At 57.5% G+C, this 19,942-nt stretch overlaps 3 protein-coding genes across 5 annotated transcripts; all 3 read right to left on the bottom strand.

Moving 5' to 3' along the window:
• Positions 1–1,143: 1,143 nt before the first annotated feature.
• LENG1 (leukocyte receptor cluster member 1) lies at positions 1,144–4,570 on the bottom strand. The gene is made up of 4 exons (XM_090049397.1): positions 4,094–4,570; positions 3,244–3,426; positions 2,100–2,371; positions 1,144–1,807 (listed from the first exon to the last, which is right to left on the bottom strand). Exons 1-4 carry the CDS (start codon positions 4,223–4,225, stop codon positions 1,567–1,569), a joined length of 828 nt encoding a protein of 275 aa, XP_089905523.1. The 5' UTR covers positions 4,226–4,570; the 3' UTR covers positions 1,144–1,566.
• An 866-nt stretch (positions 4,571–5,436) lies between these two features.
• Positions 5,437–14,174, bottom strand: TMC4 (transmembrane channel like 4). 2 transcript variants are annotated; one of them, XM_090049391.1, is made up of 16 exons: positions 13,026–14,168; positions 12,388–12,625; positions 11,988–12,124; positions 11,571–11,732; positions 11,080–11,165; positions 10,709–10,854; positions 9,362–9,509; positions 8,982–9,155; positions 8,563–8,726; positions 8,341–8,467; positions 8,127–8,224; positions 7,633–7,816; positions 7,280–7,410; positions 6,848–7,003; positions 6,492–6,570; positions 5,437–6,181 (listed from the first exon to the last, which is right to left on the bottom strand). In XM_090049391.1, the coding sequence occupies exons 1-16, from the start codon at positions 13,066–13,068 to the stop codon at positions 6,131–6,133; spliced, it is 2,124 nt and encodes a 707-aa protein (XP_089905517.1). In that variant the 5' UTR covers positions 13,069–14,168; the 3' UTR covers positions 5,437–6,130. The 2 variants fall into 2 exon arrangements, 1 of the variants encoding a protein (XP_089905517.1); XR_016442629.1 differs by lacking the exon at positions 7,633–7,816 and having other exon boundaries at positions 13,026–14,174.
• Positions 14,175–14,235: 61 nt separating this feature from the next.
• On the bottom strand, positions 14,236–19,931 carry MBOAT7 (membrane bound acylglycerophosphatidylinositol O-acyltransferase MBOAT7). 2 transcript variants are annotated; one of them, XM_090049393.1, is made up of 7 exons: positions 19,792–19,931; positions 19,417–19,546; positions 17,515–17,641; positions 17,070–17,226; positions 16,130–16,490; positions 15,787–15,963; positions 14,236–15,227 (listed from the first exon to the last, which is right to left on the bottom strand). In XM_090049393.1, the coding sequence occupies exons 3-7, from the start codon at positions 17,584–17,586 to the stop codon at positions 14,828–14,830; spliced, it is 1,167 nt and encodes a 388-aa protein (XP_089905519.1). In that variant the 5' UTR covers positions 17,587–17,641; positions 19,417–19,546; positions 19,792–19,931; the 3' UTR covers positions 14,236–14,827. The 2 variants fall into 2 exon arrangements, with proteins under 2 accessions (XP_089905519.1, XP_089905518.1); XM_090049392.1 differs by lacking the exon at positions 19,792–19,931 and adding an exon at positions 19,627–19,781.
• Positions 19,932–19,942: the final 11 nt, after the last annotated feature.

The following is a 19,942-nucleotide window of genomic DNA, read 5'->3' on the forward strand; positions in this document are numbered from 1 at the left end:
ACGTAGCACTGCCGAGCCTATAAGGAAGCTGCAGGTTTTTCCTCCCAAGGTGGAGAACCTTGCATTTTTCGGTGTTAAACACCATCAGGTTCTCATCTGCCCATTTGCTGAGCTTGTCCAGGTCAGCCTAGATCACCCGCCTATCTTCTGGCGTGGATACTTTGCCCCAAAGTTTGATGTCATCGGCGAACTTGGCCAGTCCACTCCTGACTCTAATGTCCACATCATTAATGAAGATGTTGAACAGGATGGGTCCCAGGACAAAGCCTTGAGGGACCCCACTGGTCACAGGGCACCATGATGAGTGACTGCCATCAATCACAACCCTCTGGGTCTGACCACGAAGCCAATTTCCCAGCCAGCGGATCGTGGTGGAGCCAAGGCCACAACTGGCCAGTTTGGCCAAGAGGTGATCATGGGAGGGGAGGAGAGCCAGGACACCTGGGTTCTCTGTTTGCTGCCTCTTCAAGCTGTGAGAGAAATAGAGATTCTACCTTCACCCCACTTCCATGAGTGCAGTCAGTTGCTGGGCTGTCAAGCCTAGTCGGGGGCAGAGCTTATTTTGGTCCTGAAAATACCTGAGGGATTCTGTGCTACAGGTGACAAAGGTAGTACATGCTAGGAGAGGAGGCCTTGACAACCTCTACTTTGCAGGTGACAAGGTACATTCCTGGGTTGGGGGTTGCATGCTGCATCCCCATGACAGGTGGCAAGCTAGTATGTTCCAGAGCATCTCTTCCCTTCCCTTGCCCTGGTGGCTGCCTGGTGTGTTCCATGAAGGGGTGGGGTGGGGTGCTACATCCCAGGCAGGTGCCTGTTCTTGCAGCCCCACCTGGCTGAGGGACTTGCCATGGGTCCTCTGAGGTTGTAGGCACTAGCCTTGCCCAGGGGGTGGAAGGGCTAGTGTCAGCAGGTTTTCAGGACTTCTGGATGGGAGTAGAGGCCTGCTACTGCCCTGCCTAGGGAGGGCTGGTCCCTTTCATTTGGAATTAAGCAGCAGGGAGCAGCAGGGCCCATCAAACCCCATTCCCCTTTGCTAGCTGCAAATAGACCCTTGTCTCCATTCACTGGCCCCCTTGCCAGTTCCTGGTTCTCACTGCTCCAGCCTGATTTTTCCCTCCAATGCCAGCCAGAAACCAAATCAAATTGGACACAGCCTTTATTGGTGCACAGGTCTATAGCTACAACCCTGACACCTCCTGTACTGCCAGGGCTTGGAGGTGGCAGCTGAAACTCATCTGCTTCAGCTGTACCACCAAGGGGTTTATTTTCCCCTCCCTCCTTCCAATTGCCTGCTAAAACATGAGGTCTGTGTCTAATACATAGTACCCCTGCAAGTCCTACATGCAACTAAGAAGGGGCTTCACAGTCCATGGAGGACTAGAGGGACTGCACCACTCTACCACATGCCAGTCCAGGGGGCATTGCTAAGGGGAGGTGTAACAAAAAGGACATCCTGTGTCCTTGAAACAGAAACAGCCTTGTGGTTCAAAGAGCCAGAGCTGCCTCATTCTCTGTCCTCAGAGCCCTTGGCCTGCTATAGTGCCTATTCAGGCAGTTCCATGTCTAGAGCTCCAAAGCACTCATTCTGCACTGCTCCTCCCGGCCCCGGGGTTTCCGGGCCAGCTGTGGGTTGAACTGGGAATTGTAGCAGCGTCTCCTGTCGTCCATCTCTTCTTCCTCCCTGCAGCCGGCTGACCCTTCTCCCTGCATCCCTGCCAGCAGGGCTTCTGCCTTGGCTTGCTCTGCTTTCTCTCGCTGCAGCTGCTCCCGCCTCAGCTCCTCCAGGGAAGTGGGGCCAGAAGTCCTGGGACAAAGAGCAAGGTGTTAACATCCTCCTGGCAGCTGGAGTGAGGGCTGGCTGGGAGCAGAAACGGTATGCAGGATATGGAGGGGAGGGGAAAGAGGTACAAGACTTCCCACTTGGCCTCCCAACCTTCATAGGGACAAGAGAAAGGAGTGACAGGCTGTGGGCTGTAGTCCCTGTGGCCTGAAGTTGCTGGTATGCTGGGATATGTAGGAAGAAGTCTACAGCACAGGCCCAGCCCTGCTCCAGTACAGAGAATACCAGGATCCAGCCCTGCTCATGTCCTACTCACCCCACTCCCTTCCTTTCCTCTTTGCGCCTGTCCTTCTCCTTGTGCCTCTCCTTTTCTTTCTTGCGTTTCTTTTGTTCCCCTTTCTTCTTCCGCAGGTACTTTTCCATCTCCCTGAGGGGGTCCAGCTTCCCCTTCAGCTTCTCATCCCTGACCATGTCAGCTGCCTCCTTGCTGCGGTCTGGGGCCTCCTGGTACCAGGGTGGGTTGGTCTGGGCCTCGGCTGCACTCTGTCCCAGATATGTCAGCAGCCCGACAGCCTTCTCCTGGCGCTCCTGTGCATGGCAGGGGTATGATAGGAGTCTGAATGGAGGGGTAGTTCCTTCAACTGAGGCCCACGGGGGTGGATACTCCCTCCACTGGCTTGAAGGCCACAGGCCTGTACTCAAGAGATACAGCTCTTAAGATTTTGAGGGACAGGGGATGGATACAGCAGGGTGCAAATGCTTTGGGGCTACTACCAAGCACAGCCGTAACTGGGGCAGTGCGGATGGACAGTAGAGTCACATCCCTGCCCCATAAGAGCCCCAGAGTGGTATAGTAATATGGAAGGGCTTCCATATGAGGACTAAAGAGCTAGGCCTGTTCAACTTAAAGAGCTGCATGAGAGAGGACACGTGAAGGATTTACAAAATATTAAATGGTCAAAAGAAAGTAGACATGGATTTATTATTTGCTGTCACTCACAAGACAAGAACTAGGGGTCACAAAATGTAAGTGGCAGGCAGTAAGTTTAAAGGAACCTTTTTCACACAGTGTGCAACTCAAGTGTGGAACCCATTGCCACCAGATGTGGCCGAAGCTGACAGCCAGATTTAAAAAAGGGACTGGACAAATTCTTGGAGGAAAAGGGCAGCAGTAGCTATAGAGCTTGGGAGTTAACAATATAGCCTGTGAATCAGAGCTTCCTGGACCTTAAATGCTGGGAGGCTGCAAGTGACAGAGGAACAGCAGGAAAAGCCCTGGTCATACCCTGTTCACTCTTTCAGCATCCGCACTCTGCCCACATGATGCAGGGGACTGGGTATGATGGACCTATGGGGTGACCCAGTCAGTGACAGCTCTTATGAGTGGGGGGGCATCCCATCCCCACAGGTGTCCAATCAGGTCCCCTGGGACCTCAGATGTGCAAGCCTTCTTCCATTACCTTCTCTTTGCGCTTCTCCTCCTCATACTCCTTGTTCCCTGCTTTGCTGCCCTTGCCATCCTCCAGGTCCCGGAAGAGGTCAATGTGATGTGGCTGCTCGCTGCACAGGGCCAGCTCCAAGCTGCCACTGGTCTCCGGCAGGGCCAAGAGCCGTGCCTTCTTCCTCAGGAACTTAGTCCGTGCCTGCAGGGGGGATGTGGCCATTAGGGGAAGGATGGGGGTTCAGGGCCAGGACTTGCTGAACTCTGTGGCTTATTCAGTGCCTGGTCTTGGGGAAGGGGGCCAGCCCCAGGGCAGGTGGAGGGTGCTGCTACTATGCATAATAAAGCCAGTGGGGATCTGGGCTGAGATTCCACAAATTTGTCACCTAAGGGCAAGGGTAGTTAAAGACAGAGGAGGCAGGGTGGAGCCCACAGGTCCCTGGGGTTCTCCTTGTCCAAGGGAGGAGCAGAAACCCACACTGCTGGAAGAAGAAATGTGGCCCAAGGGCCTCCCCCTCCAACCCCAGGGGGGCATTTCTTGAGGAAGGATCTCTTCCTTGCCCTCTCCTCCCCCAGCTGGAAGTAGTACAGTCTAGCTTCTTTTTCCTCCTCCCCCCCTTTTCCACTTTTCTTTCATCCTCCACGCAATTCATAAGTGGTTCAACCCAGCTCCCTCCTCTCCCCCTCCCCGCACTTTGGAAATAGTTTACTCCCCAGGGATTTTCTATGCCCCGACCCCTTGGCAAATGGTTTGGCTCAGATTTCTGCTCCTAACACCCCTCCAAAATGGTTTAAGGCAACAGCCATCTGAGTCACGTGACCAATCGACTTGCGCCAGGGCCGAGCTCCGCGCCTGAGCAGTGACTCACCTCCTGCTCAGCCAGCAAGGCCCGAGCCTCCCGCCTCCGACGCTCATCCTCAGCCTGGGCCTCGTCCCGCCGCACCCGGGCCACATTGTCTTTGTTTCGCACGTGCCACGACTTCTTGGGGAGGATATTCATGGCTGTGCCGCAGCCAGGCTTCTCTCGCCACTTCCGCTTCTGGGTCACGAGTCCGCTTACTGATTGGTTTGTTGTGTTCCTTTTCTTTATCTCATTGGTGCACTAAAGACCCACCCCCTCGGCGCGGTGTCTGATTGGCTACAAGCGATTCTTCCCTGGCTCTGATTGGAGCTCAGAACTGTGCGCTCCTTGATTGGTGCATGTTTGTCCCGCCTCCCCCCACGAAATTCGTGACTGCCGCAGCCGGGCGTGCTGATCGGCCTGCTGCATCCTCGTCACTCCCACCGGGACACTGCCCCTTCTCCCCTCACACCCACTTAACTGACCTCCCTAGAGTCTGATTAGCTTCCTTACCTCCCTGCCCAGCCTCCTCATCCCTGATTGGTGCACCAGAGCCACGCCCCCTGACGCTGAGCCCCTTGATTGGAACCATAAGACAAAACCCCACCCAGAGCCATGTAATTTCTGATTGGATCCTACTAGTTCTGCCTCTTCACACCTTCCTGGCCCTGCCCCTACCTGAGCCCCCGTCTGCTCTGGGGTGGGTGCCTAGGGGACAGGGGGGTCCTATGTTCCTGCCTGACACCGCTGCTGTGGATGATCACTCACTCCCTACTAGAGCCGGGTCATGTACATATGTGCACACATGTGCCTGTGCCCACCAAACCTCCCCTTCAGTGTCCTTCTCTCCCAGAGGCATGAAGGCTGAGTTTCAGTGTGGCAGCACCATGGCATATCCCATCGTATGGCAGCCCAGTAGCGCAACCTGCAGCAGCCCCAGGGCACTAGCGTCCTTTTCCCCCCTTCTCTCACTGCTCCCCCACCACCCATCTCTGCTGGTGACGTTCGGCCCCCAGCAGCTCAGGAGCCCACAGAGAGCCAGGGATGCTCTCATACCCCATGGCCAACTGTAGGGGGTGGAAAAACATTTCAGTTGAGAGAGAGAGAGAGAGAGAAAGCTGTCGTGATTGGTGAAGCTGGGGCAATGCTATCCATGGGGAAGGAAAGGCAGGGTATAGAGTCCAAGGAAAAAAATCCTGGGGACCATTTTCTGCAAAGAGCCACAGGGGAGGAGCGGAGCGGAGCTGTGGCCTGGAACTGTGGTCCACAGTCCCTGCTAACGGCCTGTCAGGGGAGACCCATAATATCTGGAGGCCAATGGGCTTCACCTGGGTATGGATGGAGGTTTGATTGTTTCCGGTTCCCAGCTGTTGAATTTCACCTTGTTTATTCACCCTGCCATTCCAGGCACTTACAGCAGCGGAGCTCAGCCTGTCTTGTCTAACCCAACTTTTCTATGGCTTTTGGTGATTCTGTGATGGGTAGGATGAGTGGCACAGGGCCAGTTCATGGGTTGGATCCCACACATGTGGTCTGTCTGTGGGGCTGATCCAGCACAGGGGCAGTCCATGGGTGCGATCCATATCATCCAGTGCCAGGGGGGGTCCCCATGGATCTAGATATTTGGCACCAGGAGGAATGGTGGCAGCTGGAGCTACAGCCCTTAATGCTGCCATCACTTCCCTGTTGCCAAATTCCCAAACCTGTGGGGAGCTTCATAGGCCATAGGTTGAGCACCACTGACTTATAGCCTTTTCCTTGGGTTCCAGGACTAAACTGAGCAGTGTCACTGTGTGCTTCTTAGCAGGTCTCCATGCTCCACCCCAGAGATGGTTGCAGCTTGGGATCAGCTGAGAGATTTCTATGTACAGCCTCAAAAACTTTGGTGCCATCCCAGTGACTGCAGCTTCCATCCACCGGGGCCAGGGTTTGGCATGGAGAAGTGCAATCGCTTTGGCAAGTGCAGATCCAGGGCAGGGGCAGAATCATCATGAAATCAACTGGAGGAGAGTTTCCCTCGGCGAGGTGGGGGTGGGGAGGAGCAGAGAAGCAAATGGTGCCTCCTCAGCTCAGCTCTGTGATCTGGTTCACCAGGAAGACTTTGTCTCTGCCCTCCTGCAAGGGGAGCGAAACCCAGCTGGGTCAGTACTGCTGCCTTCAGTTTCCTCAGGGGCCCACCTTCCCTGATATGCCAGGTCCAGGCACCTGGCTACTGGTCAAAGCAGGCACAGTTGTGCCCATGGGGGAAGGTTCCTTGTCAGCAGCAAGAAGATGAAGCTTTTGTCTTCACTCTTTAGGGTGTCCTGCTGGTTAGTGCTGTTCCTGGGCTTAGATCCCAGATCGGAGCCAGTAGAGGGGAAAGTACCCCTCTCCATCCCCATCCCAGGCAGCCAGAACCCTGCCCTAACCCCAGGATGTGACTCACCAGCTGGAGCTGCATCTTGAGCTCCTTGACCAGGCGACTGTAGGAGTCAGCGAGAGCCATCAGGTAGAACAGGAAGATGCTGTGGGGGTGGAGGGGACCGGCAGGGAGGAGTGAATTAAGGGTTCTCATCTAGTGATGGCTGGGGCAGAAGCCTGGCAGGGGGTACTGAGAGGAGGGAAAGGGAGCTCCATGGACTGGGAGAGAGGCGCTGCTGTGCATGTGTGTGGGTATGCACCTGTGCATATGCATATGTGACTCCTTCACCATCCCCACAGCATCCCTGCTCTCTGTGCAGTCTCAGCTGAGGGAGATTCCCCAGCCTTCTCAGCCCCCCTCAGCCCAGCCTAAATTCTCACCACAGGAGCAGGAAGAGCGGCACGATGAAGCCCAGTGAGCCCACAAAGTAGAAGAAGCCCCTGGCCAGCTCAGGCAGCCTGTCAATGGCCAGCAAGGCAGCATTCCACATAGATGGCTCAGCCCGGAAGGGGCCACAGGCTTGGGATGGCGGGAGGCTGTGTGAGAGAGAGAGAAAGGAGAGGGGAGACTGGTCAGGGAGAGGAGAGGAAACCTTGGACATGGGAGAGAGTAGGACCTCGGCCCTTAGGCAAGGAGCGGAAAGGACTGGGGCTGTAACAACCAGAGGTAGGGGTGGGTGACAGGACTCAGCCCCTGAGCAATAAGCCAGGCACTGAGTGATGCCACAGACCCACCCCTGCTCCCCTGGCACAGGAAGATCGGAGAGGGGAGCAGGGACAGGGTGGGACTGTCCGTATGGGGGGTGGACTCACACAAAGATGCTGTATAGCACCGGCACCCAGGAGATGGCCAGGCCCAGCAGCAGGACCAGCAGGAAGAAGAAGTTGGAGCTGGAGGCGCGGAAGGTCCGGTCGCCAGGACGGCAGTTGGAGAAAAGGGTGAGCTGTGGGGAGGGGAGAAAGGGATGGGTCCACAGGGGAGGAGAGAACCCAGGGGTGCTGGCTCCTGGAGCCCCCTGTTCTAACCCACCAAGCCCCACTCATCTCTCACAGCTGAGATGGGAGCCAGGACACCAGGGTTCTAGGCCCCACTGCCCCTGCTCCAACCCACCAGACCCCTCCGTTCCTCCCAGGGCCAGGAGAGGACCCAGGCATCTGGGGCACACCTTCTTGAGGTAGAAGAGGAGGATGTACTTGAGGGTGTTGAGCAGGGGCAGAAGCGGGCAGAAGGGGGCACCAACCCAGCACACAGTCTGGCTGTACACCAGGTCCAGCACATTGGCGGGCACCAGGAACTCCTGTTGCCCCCAAAGCTGGGCAAGCAATGCAGGGCCGTGGCTTACCAGGATCCTGGGGGAGGGAGACGAGGTGACAGGGCCTGGCCCTCTGTTCTCTGAGTCAGCCCCATGGGCTCCTTGCCCTGACTCCCCAGAACCCCCTACACCCTCCCTGCCCAGCCTGGGCCAGCCCAGCCTCCCCCCACACCCGACTGCTCATCCCTTACAAGGTTCTCCAGTCCCCACTTCCAGCTGTCCCCTACAAGCTCCCCCAGTCATTTTCACCCCACCCTGGACACTCCCCACAGCCTTTCCAGCCCACAGCCCATCCCCCACTCCTGCCCCCACCAGCCTCTGTCCTGCTAGGTCCCACCCCCTCTCACTTGCGGGGGAATTCCACCAGCAGTGTCACCAGCAGCATGGTCAGCAGGTCAAACACCAGAAGCTTGTACATCTCCTGCCCCACCCGAGTCTCCCAGCACTGTGGGGAGACACATCATGGCATTGCCTTGCCGTCAGGTCTGCTCCCTCCAGCCTCTCTATTCTAACCCACTCCCCTTCTCCAGCTGGGAGACAACCCAGGCGCCCTGGCCTCACCCGGAACTGCTGGTGGTTGTAGCCACAGGTGCGGCAGTCAGGGGCCTCAGTCTGCCCACGGCAGGTGATCTGTATCCAGAGGGAGACAAGCAGGACCACAAGGCTGGCAAGGCGCAGGAAGACGCTCCTGTCCAGACAGAGGAGGAAGACAGAGGCGGTTAGAGTGGTCGTGGAATGGCAAAATGAGGCAGGATGCGGCAGGGCTTCTCCCATCCCTGGTACCTGACAAGGGTTAATTTGATTTCTTGGCTGAATGGGTATTGCTCCAGGCGCACCAGGACCCCAAAGGCCATAGGCACCACCAGGTTGGCTCCCGTGATGACGATGGAGGGCAGGTATGAGACCATCAGCTCCCAGAAAGACTTGCTCTTGGGCTGAGCACTCTCCTGCAGGGGAGAAATGGGGGGAGGTAACTACAGGCCTCAGCGAGAGCAGGCCCCTCCCATACCCCCTGACAGCTGCAGTGCCCTGGGTAGCGGACACCAGCCCTGTCCATGGCAGTGAGGGGTACCAGTGGGCTAGGGGAGCCCAGAGCAGGGCCGGGAGCTTTGGGTTGGGAGTGAGGGGCACCAGCAGGGCAGGGAGAGCTAAAGACGTGAAAGGCTGGGAGCTATGCATCAGGCATTGTGGTGGGGTGTTACCTGGCTGAGCATCCTCTGTGAGTACTCGGTGGCCAGGTAGATGCAGTAGAAAGCCGCTACCAGCAGGGCAACCACCAGTAGGTTGATGAGGCCGCGCAGGGTATAGAGCCAGGCACGCTGGGCTGGGCTGCGCTGGGCCATGGTGCGGCGAGAAGCCTCCTCTTCCAGGTCCAGCTGGACACATACGGCTCGGCGCAGAATCACCCAAGCCCCTGTGCTAGGCCACCCTGGATCCCCCTCCAACATGCCCCAGCTACTGTCTACCCATGGGTCTATGCACCAGCCCTCCCCACCTCTTGGTCTGTACAGCAGAGCTCTGCAGACCCTGGTCCATACACCAGCCCCTCCCCACATTCTGCTCCAGCTGTGCCTGGCCTCACCTTCAGCTCATAGCGGATGCTGTTGTGCTTCCAGATGGCAGCAGGTAGCTGTGTCAAGCCAAAGTCCCAGCCAGCAAAGACCTTGATGCTGTAGGTGCTCAGGACCCCGTCCTCACTCACCAGGCCACGCTTGAGGAGATGCACAGATCTGGGGGCAGAGTGGGGCTGTGGAGAGAGGCTTGGGGCAGGCACCCTTGCCCATCACGAGCACAGCTGCCTCTGGGGTGGGCCACAGTAGGGGTTGCGGCCTGGCTGAGTTGCAGCCACCTTAGGTGAGTATAACTAGAGGCTTTAATCACTGATGGCTGGCTGATCAGATTTGGCAGCAGAGGGAAAGTGCTCAGGGGTTACACGGCCAAAGTGTGATAGGACCGTTCCATCTTCTGCACCTGCTATGCACAGAATAACTGTATGAACCAACCAGATCCTAATGGCTGCCAGGGGAAACAAGCCGTGGAAGATGTCACAGATCCACTAATAGAAGTGCTGTAGAGGATGCTCTGGCCCCTCTGAAGGTAGGTCAGGGGAAGGCTGTGTGGAGCGTTCCTAGGGCAGTGACTGTAAGGAGAGGACTCCCTGCCACAACGGGGGAATGGAGGACCCCGGTGGACTGTGACTGAGGGGTGGTTGACCTCAGGGGATTTTTCAGGGAATGCTATGTGGGTGAAGTGGCAGCCTGAACATAGGAAAAGGGTTTGGTCAGTTTTATACGTCACTCTGTTGTCAAAGTATCTGATCCCTTCCCCCCTCCCTTTTTTTAATGCCATTTGTTCTTCCATGTAGTGAACCCTTTTGTATTTCTGTTACATCACCAAACTGCTTGTGGTACATTGTGATTTCTGGGAAAATTCATGACTTGGGCATACCCATTCAGCACAGTGGGGGATCAGCAGGCTTATACAAATCCAGGGTGTATCTCTGGAATCACCCTGATACCCCAGGGTTTTGTCATAGACATGATGCTTAATTTATCATCTCCCAGACTTGAAACTCCCAGGAGGCTCCCAACTGAGCCTGTTGTATCTTCCAGGAAGCAGGAAACTTGGTTAAAAGCAGAAGCCTCATTGAACTAAGGAGAAGGGGGAGGGAGGCCTGCTAGAAGCTGACACCTTGCTAAACCAAGTTTTCACTGAAGCCAGACAGTGTCAGGGGCACAGAGTCTCTAGTGTACTGGTGGCCAGTGGTCTCTGGGGCAGCCCCATGGCCCAGATGCAGCTCCAGTTCTGGCCTGCAGACCTTATCTTGGTTAACCCTGCTCTAGTGTCTCCAACACAGCGCCAAGGTGCAGCCACTTCTGGGGTGGGGCATGTGGGAAGGCTGTCCCCACAAGAGCAAGGGGGTCCTCACCTGTGGACAATCCAGGCCAAGCAGAGCAGGAAGTAGCAGAGCACAGTGAGTAGGTAGGCTAGGGGGATGTTGTAGGAGAAGCCAATGAAATCCACCGCAGAGTTTCGGTAGTAACCATAGAACAGGTATGTGAGTTCCATGAACCCCTGCAGGAAGGCACTGAGCTTGGACTTGGGGCCTGGCTTCCCTGGGGGGGAAGGGCAGGCTAGGGGGTCTTTCCCATCCGGGGGACTGTAGTTTCTATTGGGAGGTGGTTGATGCTGGAATGGGCAGTGTTGGGACTGGTCCAGAGAATGGGCCCACAGCTAGACCCTCCCTTCCTACACCCACTCTGAAGGCCACAGCGACTGCTCTGGGGGCCCTGCACTTACTGTGCCTGAGAGCAGGTCCATGACGTAGGTGAAGTAGCTGACTAGGCCCCGGGGGTTGGGGTCATATCCCATACAGGGGCTGTTTTCTGGGCAGAGGGAGAGAGAGAAATCCCCCTTTGCTTAAGAGAAGACTTAGGTGTCCAGTCTGCCATTCCAGACCACAGCCTGTGCCATGGGGCTGGGATCCCGGCATTCAAGCTCCCAGTCCATGGTGCAGTCTCTGGTCCCTCACACACTAGGGATAGATCCCATCCCTGCTTCCTGAACTCACTAGGGGGAGGACTCAGGCTGTGTCCCTGACACCACACTGGTGTGAAGCCAAGTGCTGGGCTCCTTGGTGCTCCACTCCCAAATCACACCAGGGAGAGGATCAGGGCCCTTAATCCCACACTCTTGCCAGTGAAAAAACCCAGGTGTCCAGACTGCTATAAACTCTCTGGTGCCACCCTTCCGAGAGGATCCAGGTGTCCAGGGTACCCTCTTGGATGTACTTGTGAGGTTGGTAGCCTGCTCAGTCTGGTTCAGCCCGAGTGCTTCAAAGGTGATGCTGGGGGCCACGACAAAGCCCCCGATGAGAAGGGCACCCACCAGGTTCAGCAGCACCAGGAAGCGCAGGAAGTTGAAGTAGGTCTCGATACCAGTCCCGAAGTGGCCTGGGTGGAGGACATGGGCAGTAGCTCCCAGCACACCCACCCCAGCAGGGACATCTCAGGCTGAGGGAGCAGGGGGTGACCAGCAGAGGGTGCTCTGGGGATGATGTGTGTGGGCGGGGAGGAGATGACCAGCAGGGGGTGCCCCAGGCTGGGAGAAGATGGTCTGTGCGGGGGTTGGGGCCTTTGGTGGAGACAAGGCACACTGTGGCTTGGGGAGGGGGCTCCCGTGTGGGGTAGGGGACGTGTTTTTCCTACCTTGAATGCAGGTCAGGGAGCTCCTCCAGAGCTGGGTGTGGAGCAGGATGCTGCCCACCTTTCTCCGCAGGCGCTGCTGCCCTGCCTGCCACTGCTGCCAGCGTGTGTGCTGCCCAGCCTGTTGCTGTGCCTGCAGCCTAGGGCAGGAGGCAGTGTTACCCCATGCAGGCCCTACACCCCACATCCCACCTAGGCTCCCAGCACCCCACCGCTCCCTGGTGCTGTAACCCACCAGATGCCAGTCCCCATCCAGAGCTGGGCTAGAACCCAGGCATTCTGGCTCCCAGAACTGCCCCCACCCCGCAGTGCTTGTCTGTTAGCTTTCCCACACAGCTTCCCCACCACAGCTGGGCTACCACTGCCCAAGGTGTCTGGCCTGGCAAAGGGTGCTTATAGGTACCTGTGTCTCCGTTTCTCTGCCATGCACAGGGGCAGCTGCTGCAGGGCGATTGTCTCCATGTCTGCTGCCACTTCCTCCTTGAAGCCGTCACTCCCCCAGGCCTGGGGGATCCCCTGGGGTGCCCCCTCCCCCAGCACAGCCCCCCAGGCCGAGGCCTTGTCCCCACGAAAGCGCAGGGTGGCATTGCTTGGCAGCTGGCGGAAGAGGGCTGAGGGGGGCTGCTGCCCCCAAGTCTCAACTGGAGAAGGCAGGAGAGGAGCTGAGAGTGTAGTTGAGTTGAGGGAGGAGAGAAAATACAGCTAGCTATGCCCCCCCCCCAAAGTCATTGGGGTTCAGCTATGGGATTGGACCCAGGAGTCCAGGGTGCTGGTTTGGGGGGTTTGAATCTGTTTGCCAGAGCTGAGTCCTCAGAGACTTGCATTACTGTCCCCAAGGAGTTTTGTTGTTGCAGGGGATGGGGGGGATGATGAGAGGTACTGCCCACCTGCTGGAGGCAGGACCCAGGAATCCAGGAGTGGAGGATGGGCAGGAAGGCTGTCTTGCCTCCATTACCATGGGGGTCATATATCAAAGCCAGTGCCCCCCCCCACCCAAGGGGAGAGGGAGGCTCCCAGCCCCCTTTCCTTCCCCACCCCTACCTGCCCACTTGGATCCTGTCTCCTCTTTCCAATGCTGGTCCATGTCAGAGACCTGTGGTCCTGTCCCTGTCCTGGCCCTGCCAGGAGCCTAGAAGGAGGAAGTGCGGGCAGTGCTGGGCACGGGGCCAAGGCCCAACCAGGGCTTAATTATTGTCAGCTGAGCCACACCTGGAGACAAGGAATGGGGGGAGGGGGGGCAGGGAGCAGGATCCTTCCTGGGGCAGGGACTGGGACTGCCCCCCTGCTTCTTTTGAGACCCTGTTCCCCCAGCAGGTCACACCCCAGGATGCTAAGGGAGGGCGGGGATCAGGCAGCTGTGGGCTTTAGCAGTCGTTGCTATGCTAGGCAGGTGTGTCTGTGTTGTACATACTTCTGTTTCCTCCTACAGTGGGGAAAGCATGGGCTAAAAGGGCAGTGTAGCTTGGGTTGCGTTGGGACAGGACAACCATGGTAGTGCTGTTACCCTGTCTCATGCTGGCACAGCTGGGAGCACTCAGGAGGCTTGTGGCCTGGAGGCGGGACAAACGGGTGCTGGCTGGGCAGGGGGGTGCAGGGAGGAACTGACAGAAATACTTTGGGGCCAGGAACTGGGCAGAGCCGAGAGGGACCTGAAGATATTCCAGGGACTCTGGAGTTTGTGGGCTGGACTGGGGACAACCTAATCCTGTGGGAGCAGGGAAACCTCTAGCTGGACCCCCTCCACCCAGCACCTCTACTGAGGCAAAGGCATCTCTTTGCTGCTTGGGACTTCAGGTTATGCTTGTTCCCTCTGGTAAAATCTGAAATCTTTCTCTCAGGAGTGAAGCTGGATGCTGGGAGCCAAGCCACAGTGAATGTGGGGCAACCCACAGGTTGGGGTCTAGAGATCACATCTATGCTGACCTTGCAGGACACCAGAGACCAAACAAAGCTACAGCCTTCCCAAATAGATGGCCCCCAAATCCCAACCTCCCAAGGACTCCATGATGCAAATAACTCACAGCACCACAGAAGGGGCTCAGTGTTTTATTGGACCAGCCACCGCTACCACGGGAAACACAGACCCCCAAGGTGGGGGGATCCTGGTGAAAGGCCCCCAGCACCCCTCACTCCCACTCTCAACCAGCTACCTCCTCTCCACCCAAGCCCCTGCCTTGTGCCTTGCTTGCCCCCTATTCCCTCCCAACCCTCCCTTCCCTCCCTTGTACCCCAGTTTGTAAAAAATGCAGCATTAATTTAAACCAGGTTAAGCGTTTAAAAAAAAAAAGAGGAAAAGGGGAGATCACAGGTCGGGGCAGCCTTCCCCAGCCCCAGAAGACCCCAGGCACTCTTTAGCAGCCCCCAGGCACACACAGGCCAGCTGCCTCCAGGCCCCACCCTGGGAAATGCTCCCCCTCTCCCTACAACCTTGAGCCAGGAGGGGAAGGCCACAGCATCCCTTCCCTTCCCCCCCCCCACAAACGCCCCTGAAAGGGAGGAAGCAGGAGCAGTGGATGCTGCAGCCCAGGACACCCCTAACATCGGCATCTGAGGGATGGATGGGCATTTAAGCAGGGGACAGAAATAAAGTGTATTGGCGCAGCTTCACTCCCAACTGAGAAGCAGTTTGGAGGCAAAAGCCCTTCCAAAGAGAGGTGATGCCCCTCCCATGGAGTGAGGCCCTGCTTTCAGAGGTGTCCCTCCACCCCAACATAGGAGGGGCAGTATCTCCTCACTGCAGCCAGCCAGCTGGGGGAGTGGGGACCCATGGGAAGAGGGGGAGACTCATGATGGAAGGGGACCCTGTCTGCCACCCTCTCCCTCCAGGAGCTGCCCACCGCCTCTCACTCCTGGTGCTGCCACTCTGGAGCAGAAGGGCCTTTTCTGGACACATCCTCCTTGCCATGGGGACTTGTGGCACGGGGGCCCCTGCCCAGCACCTTGGCCAGGAGCAAGAGGGCCACGGCTAGCCCATGGATGCAAAAGTAGACAGAGTGCCAGTAGTGCACAGTGTCCTGGAAGGAGAGGAGCACAAAACCCATGCACATGTAATCGTAGGCCCGCATCTTGAAGAACCACTGGACCCAGTCGCTGCCCAGGCGTCCCCGGGTTGACAGGCGCCCCCGCAGTGCTGCCTCCATGGCACCCTCTGCTGCCAGGCACAGTGGGATGGTCAGGAAGCTCAGGTAGTAGCCAGGGTGGATGCCGTGCCAGTAGGCTGAGATCAGCATGGTCCAGGCACTCCTGGGGGTGGGGGGCACAGGGCTAGTTCTGAGGAGCCCTAAGCATCCCACTCCATGCACCAACCCCCTGGAGGCCTTGATCTGACACCTCTGCTCTGAGCTACCCCTTACGGTCCCTACCACCTGAGTCCTGAGATGCCTCATTTCTCCCACCCCCGCTCTCAGCACCCTCCCTGCAATACTAGCAGATACCCTCAGAAATTAGTTGGCCCCTGGTCCATGTAGCACGTAACTGATTTACTGATGTGGCAGATCTGAGAGTCCCTGATCACTCACCCCTAATGTCCTTCTGACAGTCATCACAACCACCCCCATCTCAGTGACCCTCCCCACAACTCCATGCACCCAAGGCAGCCATCTTAACCTCCCAGAAACCCCCACCCCCCATCAGTCCATAAGCCTCCCTACAAATACCCGTTCTTGGAGCTATTCACTCCTCCATGAGGTGACCCCCCCATAGCCTCTTCCCCCTCCCACCCCAAGATCCTTCTTCCCATAGGCCTTAGCCTCCCCACAATATGGCCCCCCAGTCCTGTGACCCCTCCACACCCCAGACTCACCGCAGCACATAGGACCCAAAGGGGGCACTCTTGTAGATGTACTGGGCCAGCCACCACTGCACCGTCATGTTCCAGTACCTCATCCCATCCTTGACACGCACACAGAAGTCGGTGCCATGTGGGTCAATGTTTTTGATGGTCTCATAGTCATACTCACAGGGTGCCCCATCCTCTGAGCTGGGGGAGGGGAACAGCACCTGGCTGTGGAGCTGGATCAGGGCTAGAATGCCCTGGAGGGGGAACACTCTTTGCCCCTATTCCACTCCTCAAGCCAACCAGAGCCTTGCCCTGGAGCTGGGTAAGGGTAGTCATCCCCTAGAGGGGAAAAGCCCCTGCCCCTCACCTCTCTGGGGGTGCGTAGTCGGTTGTGGGGCCACCCCCAGAGCGGGCCCGGGCAGTAGTAGGGTAGGCACCAAAGGCAGCAGCAATGCAGGCGCACTCGGCACACAGCCAGGCCACATAGAAGCGCATGCGGAAGACGAAGAAGACAGGCGTCATGTAGAAGAGGCGGAAAAGCAGGGACCGAGTCTCGAAGGCCTCGCTGCGAACATACTCCAGTGGGAACAGCTCTGACACCCCCAGGAAGAGCAGCCCAAACACTGGCACCAGACGTGCCCGTGCCAGCAGGGGGCGCCAGCTGGGGATGGCCATGGAGTTTGGCTGGTGCAGCCAGTCGTAATGGGTCCTGTAACGGTAGAAAGGACCTGGGGGGAGGAGCACATAGGGTGGAAACAGGGGAAATTATCAGGGGCAGGAGGAGTGAGGTGTGTTTAGTGGCAAGGGGGTAGATTGTGGGGCAAGAAAGAGAGGGTAAGAAGAAAGGAGAAAGGTGAGAGGGGAAATGAGGAAAAGAGACAGTAGGAAAGAAGGAAAGAAATTGAAGGGAGATAAAAAGAAAAAGGAAAGGAAGAGATGGGATGGACCATGTGGTAGAATCATAAAGAAATCAGGCTGGAAGGGACCTGCCTAAGCAGGATCATAAGAGAGAAGAGACTGAAAGTGGGAAAATGATTTCATTAGCAGCTGGAAGTTACTAGCTGTATCAGTCTGAAGTGTGGCAGAAGGCAGGGTGGAAATACACCTTACACTCTTATTTAATTGTTTTGTAAGGCGCATCTCTATCCTGCTTTCTGTCTTAGTAGATTCCGTGCTCCCTGAGCCTGGATAGAACCCAGGTGTCCTGGCTTCCAGCCCCCTGCTCTACCCAAACCTCATTCCCCTCTGAAGCTGGGATGGACCTCAGACGTCCTGGCTCCCAGCCCACTACGGGATGCCCCTCGTACCAGTCAGGAGTCCCACATAGCAGTAGCTGTAGCAGAGAATCTCCATCAGTTGTGGCTTGCTTGGGATCACACCAATCACAGGGTTCTTGGAGAACGATGTCACTTCCTGCTTCCTGGCCAGGCTGAACTCCTGCACCTCATGGGCCAAGCTCACCATCTGGGACAACGAGAAAGAACCAGGGAGTAGGTGCCTCCCTAGAGCCACCCGGTGCAGCAGCACGGACCCCTAGAGCAGTGGTCTCCGAAGTGGAGTGTGCGCACCCCAGGGGGTGTGCAAGATGATCCACTGGGGTGCGGGAAGAAAATAGAACTTCTATTTATATTTATATAAATATACATATATTGGGGGTGTGTGCTCAAAAATTTTTTACTGCTAGGGGTGCACAATCAAAAAAGTTTGGAGACCACTGCCCTAGAGGATGCCTTCCCCCACCCCCCAACCCACCTTGAGCGTGAGCAGCAGCTGCACAGCATTGGCGTAGGGCGTGGGAGTCGGCAGTCCAAAGACTGTCACCATCCGGAAGAAGAGCAGGTAGGAGAAGGTCCAGCCCAGCGTCAGGTAGTGGCATGACCTGGGGATGGAGGTGATGGGGTATGGTCACCCCAGTTACTGGCCATGCCCCCAGAACCCCTCACTCCTGCCATCTGCTCCCCCACCCCACAACCCCCTGCTTTCTTCCCACCGCCTCCAGCCACACCCAGGCCATGTCACCGCCCCCAGGATCCTCTGCTTTTACCCACACTCCTGGACTTTGCTGGTTGCCCTATGGGACAGGGGAAGGGGAGCTAACAAAAGGAAACTCTTTGACAGGGGGCGATTCAAGTGTGGAACTTGTTGCCACCAGAGGTGGTGGAAGCTGGCAACTGAGCCAGATTCAGAAAGGGACTGAACCAACCCTTGGAGGAAAGGGGCATGGGTAGCGATTGAGTACAGGAGTGAGGGGCACAGCCTTCGAATCAGAACATCCTGTACCTTAAATGCTGGAGGCTGCAAGTGAGAGAGGAATAGTGGGAAAACCTTGGTCACATCGGGTCCGCTCTCCCTTCCAGCACCTGCTGTCTGCCCCTGTGTGACACAGGCCTATCTGATGTGCCAGGGAACATGGGCCTAGGCCCACCAAGACAAACCATAAGCCTCCTTTGTGAAAGGGAGGCCACTACAGGCATGGCAACAGACTCCTTGGGACCAGTGGAAAATGAAAGCTGGGCATGAGGTCACATTAACAACACATGCCTCAAGGGGGGACACTGAGCAGACCACACCAGAGTACCCACGGGCCCCTGAACGAGTCCGAGGAGCTGCCGCGTTGCCCAGTGATACTCTGCCCAGAGATGTGACTGCTGTGAGACACAAGCTGGGCAAGATGGACCCATGGGGTGACCCTGTCACTGGCAGCTAAGATGAGTCTGTGTAGAACCAGCCCTGACATGTCCCACCCCAGAGGCAGCTGCATCTCAGCCCCAGACCATCAGTGGCAGGTCTCATGTTCTTACTTCTTCCCCCTCCTGCTGCTGTGGGCTGGCTTTCACCCTGTTCCTGTTTTCTTCCCTATTTGGCCCCAGTAATCACTTGACTTAGTGCCCTTAGACTAACCAGGGCTTATAGTTTTACTTGGTGGGCACTGCCCATGTTTTCTGTGCACATCAGATGGCCTGCAGTCATGGGGGTTTCTCAGAACCAGTGTCGGCTGCAGCCAGGGCTGGGGACTGAGACTGGCCTGGGCCCTGCTCCTGCTGCGCCTGAAACCTGGTGGATCCCAGCCAGAGGGTCATGCCCTCCACTCAGGGCTACTGTAGTTGGGGTCAGGAAGGGGTTTTACCCTGGATGAGATTGGTTGGGCTCAGGGGGTTGTTGCCTTTCTCTGTAACAGGGGTGGCAGCCTCTACTGGGGATCTCCTGAGTGTGAACTAACACCCTGAATACTAATGAGTTAAACAGGAGCCACAGTGTTGTGGCAGCAGCCAGGGCGGAGGGAAGGACAACTTCCTCAAGCCCTGCACCCGGGCCCTCAGGAAGTTTTAGCAACCGCGCTTGGGCCTTGGCTCCGGCCAGACGTGGCACTGCGCCTGCGCGCTCCCGGGCCCATTTCAGCTCCCAGCTCCCGCGGTTCCAGCGAGCTCAGGACGCAGGCGCGCCGGAGTAGGCGCTCGTACTGCTCGGAGGTTTCTCCCCATCTTTTGAGAGGGTTGTTACTACATCACAGTACTTGTTATGGGGGAAGTAACTCCCCGAGGGCTTGAGGAGGCGAAGGAGCTACAGGCAGGGGGAGGGAAGCAACTCCCCCGATAAGGTCATAACCGCAGACCCGGGCCCGGCGCTGGCCCCGCTGCACCTGGACCCTCGTACCTTGGCGCGAGGCGCAGGAGCAGGTCGGTGCCAAGCACAGTGAGCAGCGAGTGCAGCGCGTGCAGGCGGCAGGTGAGGAGCGTCAGCAGCAGACCCGCTCCTGCCGCGCCCAGCTGCTTCCCGCGCGGCCCTGCGGAGAGCAACGGACACCTCAGTCCCGGCCCGGCCCGGCCCGGCCCGCCCCTGCCCCTATACTAGCCCCGCACCCACCCGCCCGCTTGAAGATGAAGCCGACAGGCACGGAGACAAGCAGCGCGGCTAGATACGTGCGCTCCTCCGGGCTCATGGCGCCGCGACCGCTGAGCCTGGGGCCGGGTCTGCTGCCCCCCCAGCCGCGCCCCCACTCTGCTATTGGCTAGCGGGGCTGTCACTCACGACGCAGCCCCCATCCCTGCCTGGGTAGCCACAGGCGGGCGGAGCAGGCTGGTGGGTGTGGCCCTTTGAGAGCTGGTTTCCTATGATTCCTCCGGGTGCGGGCGGCTCTTTAAGAACCGGCTTCCCACAACCTCTTGCGGGAGGGATCGGA

Source organism: Crocodylus siamensis, chromosome 5 (assembly GCF_052110815.1).
Source record: "Crocodylus siamensis isolate JL-2025a chromosome 5, ASM5211081v1, whole genome shotgun sequence".
NCBI classification, from domain to species: Eukaryota; Metazoa; Chordata; order Crocodylia; family Crocodylidae; genus Crocodylus; species Crocodylus siamensis.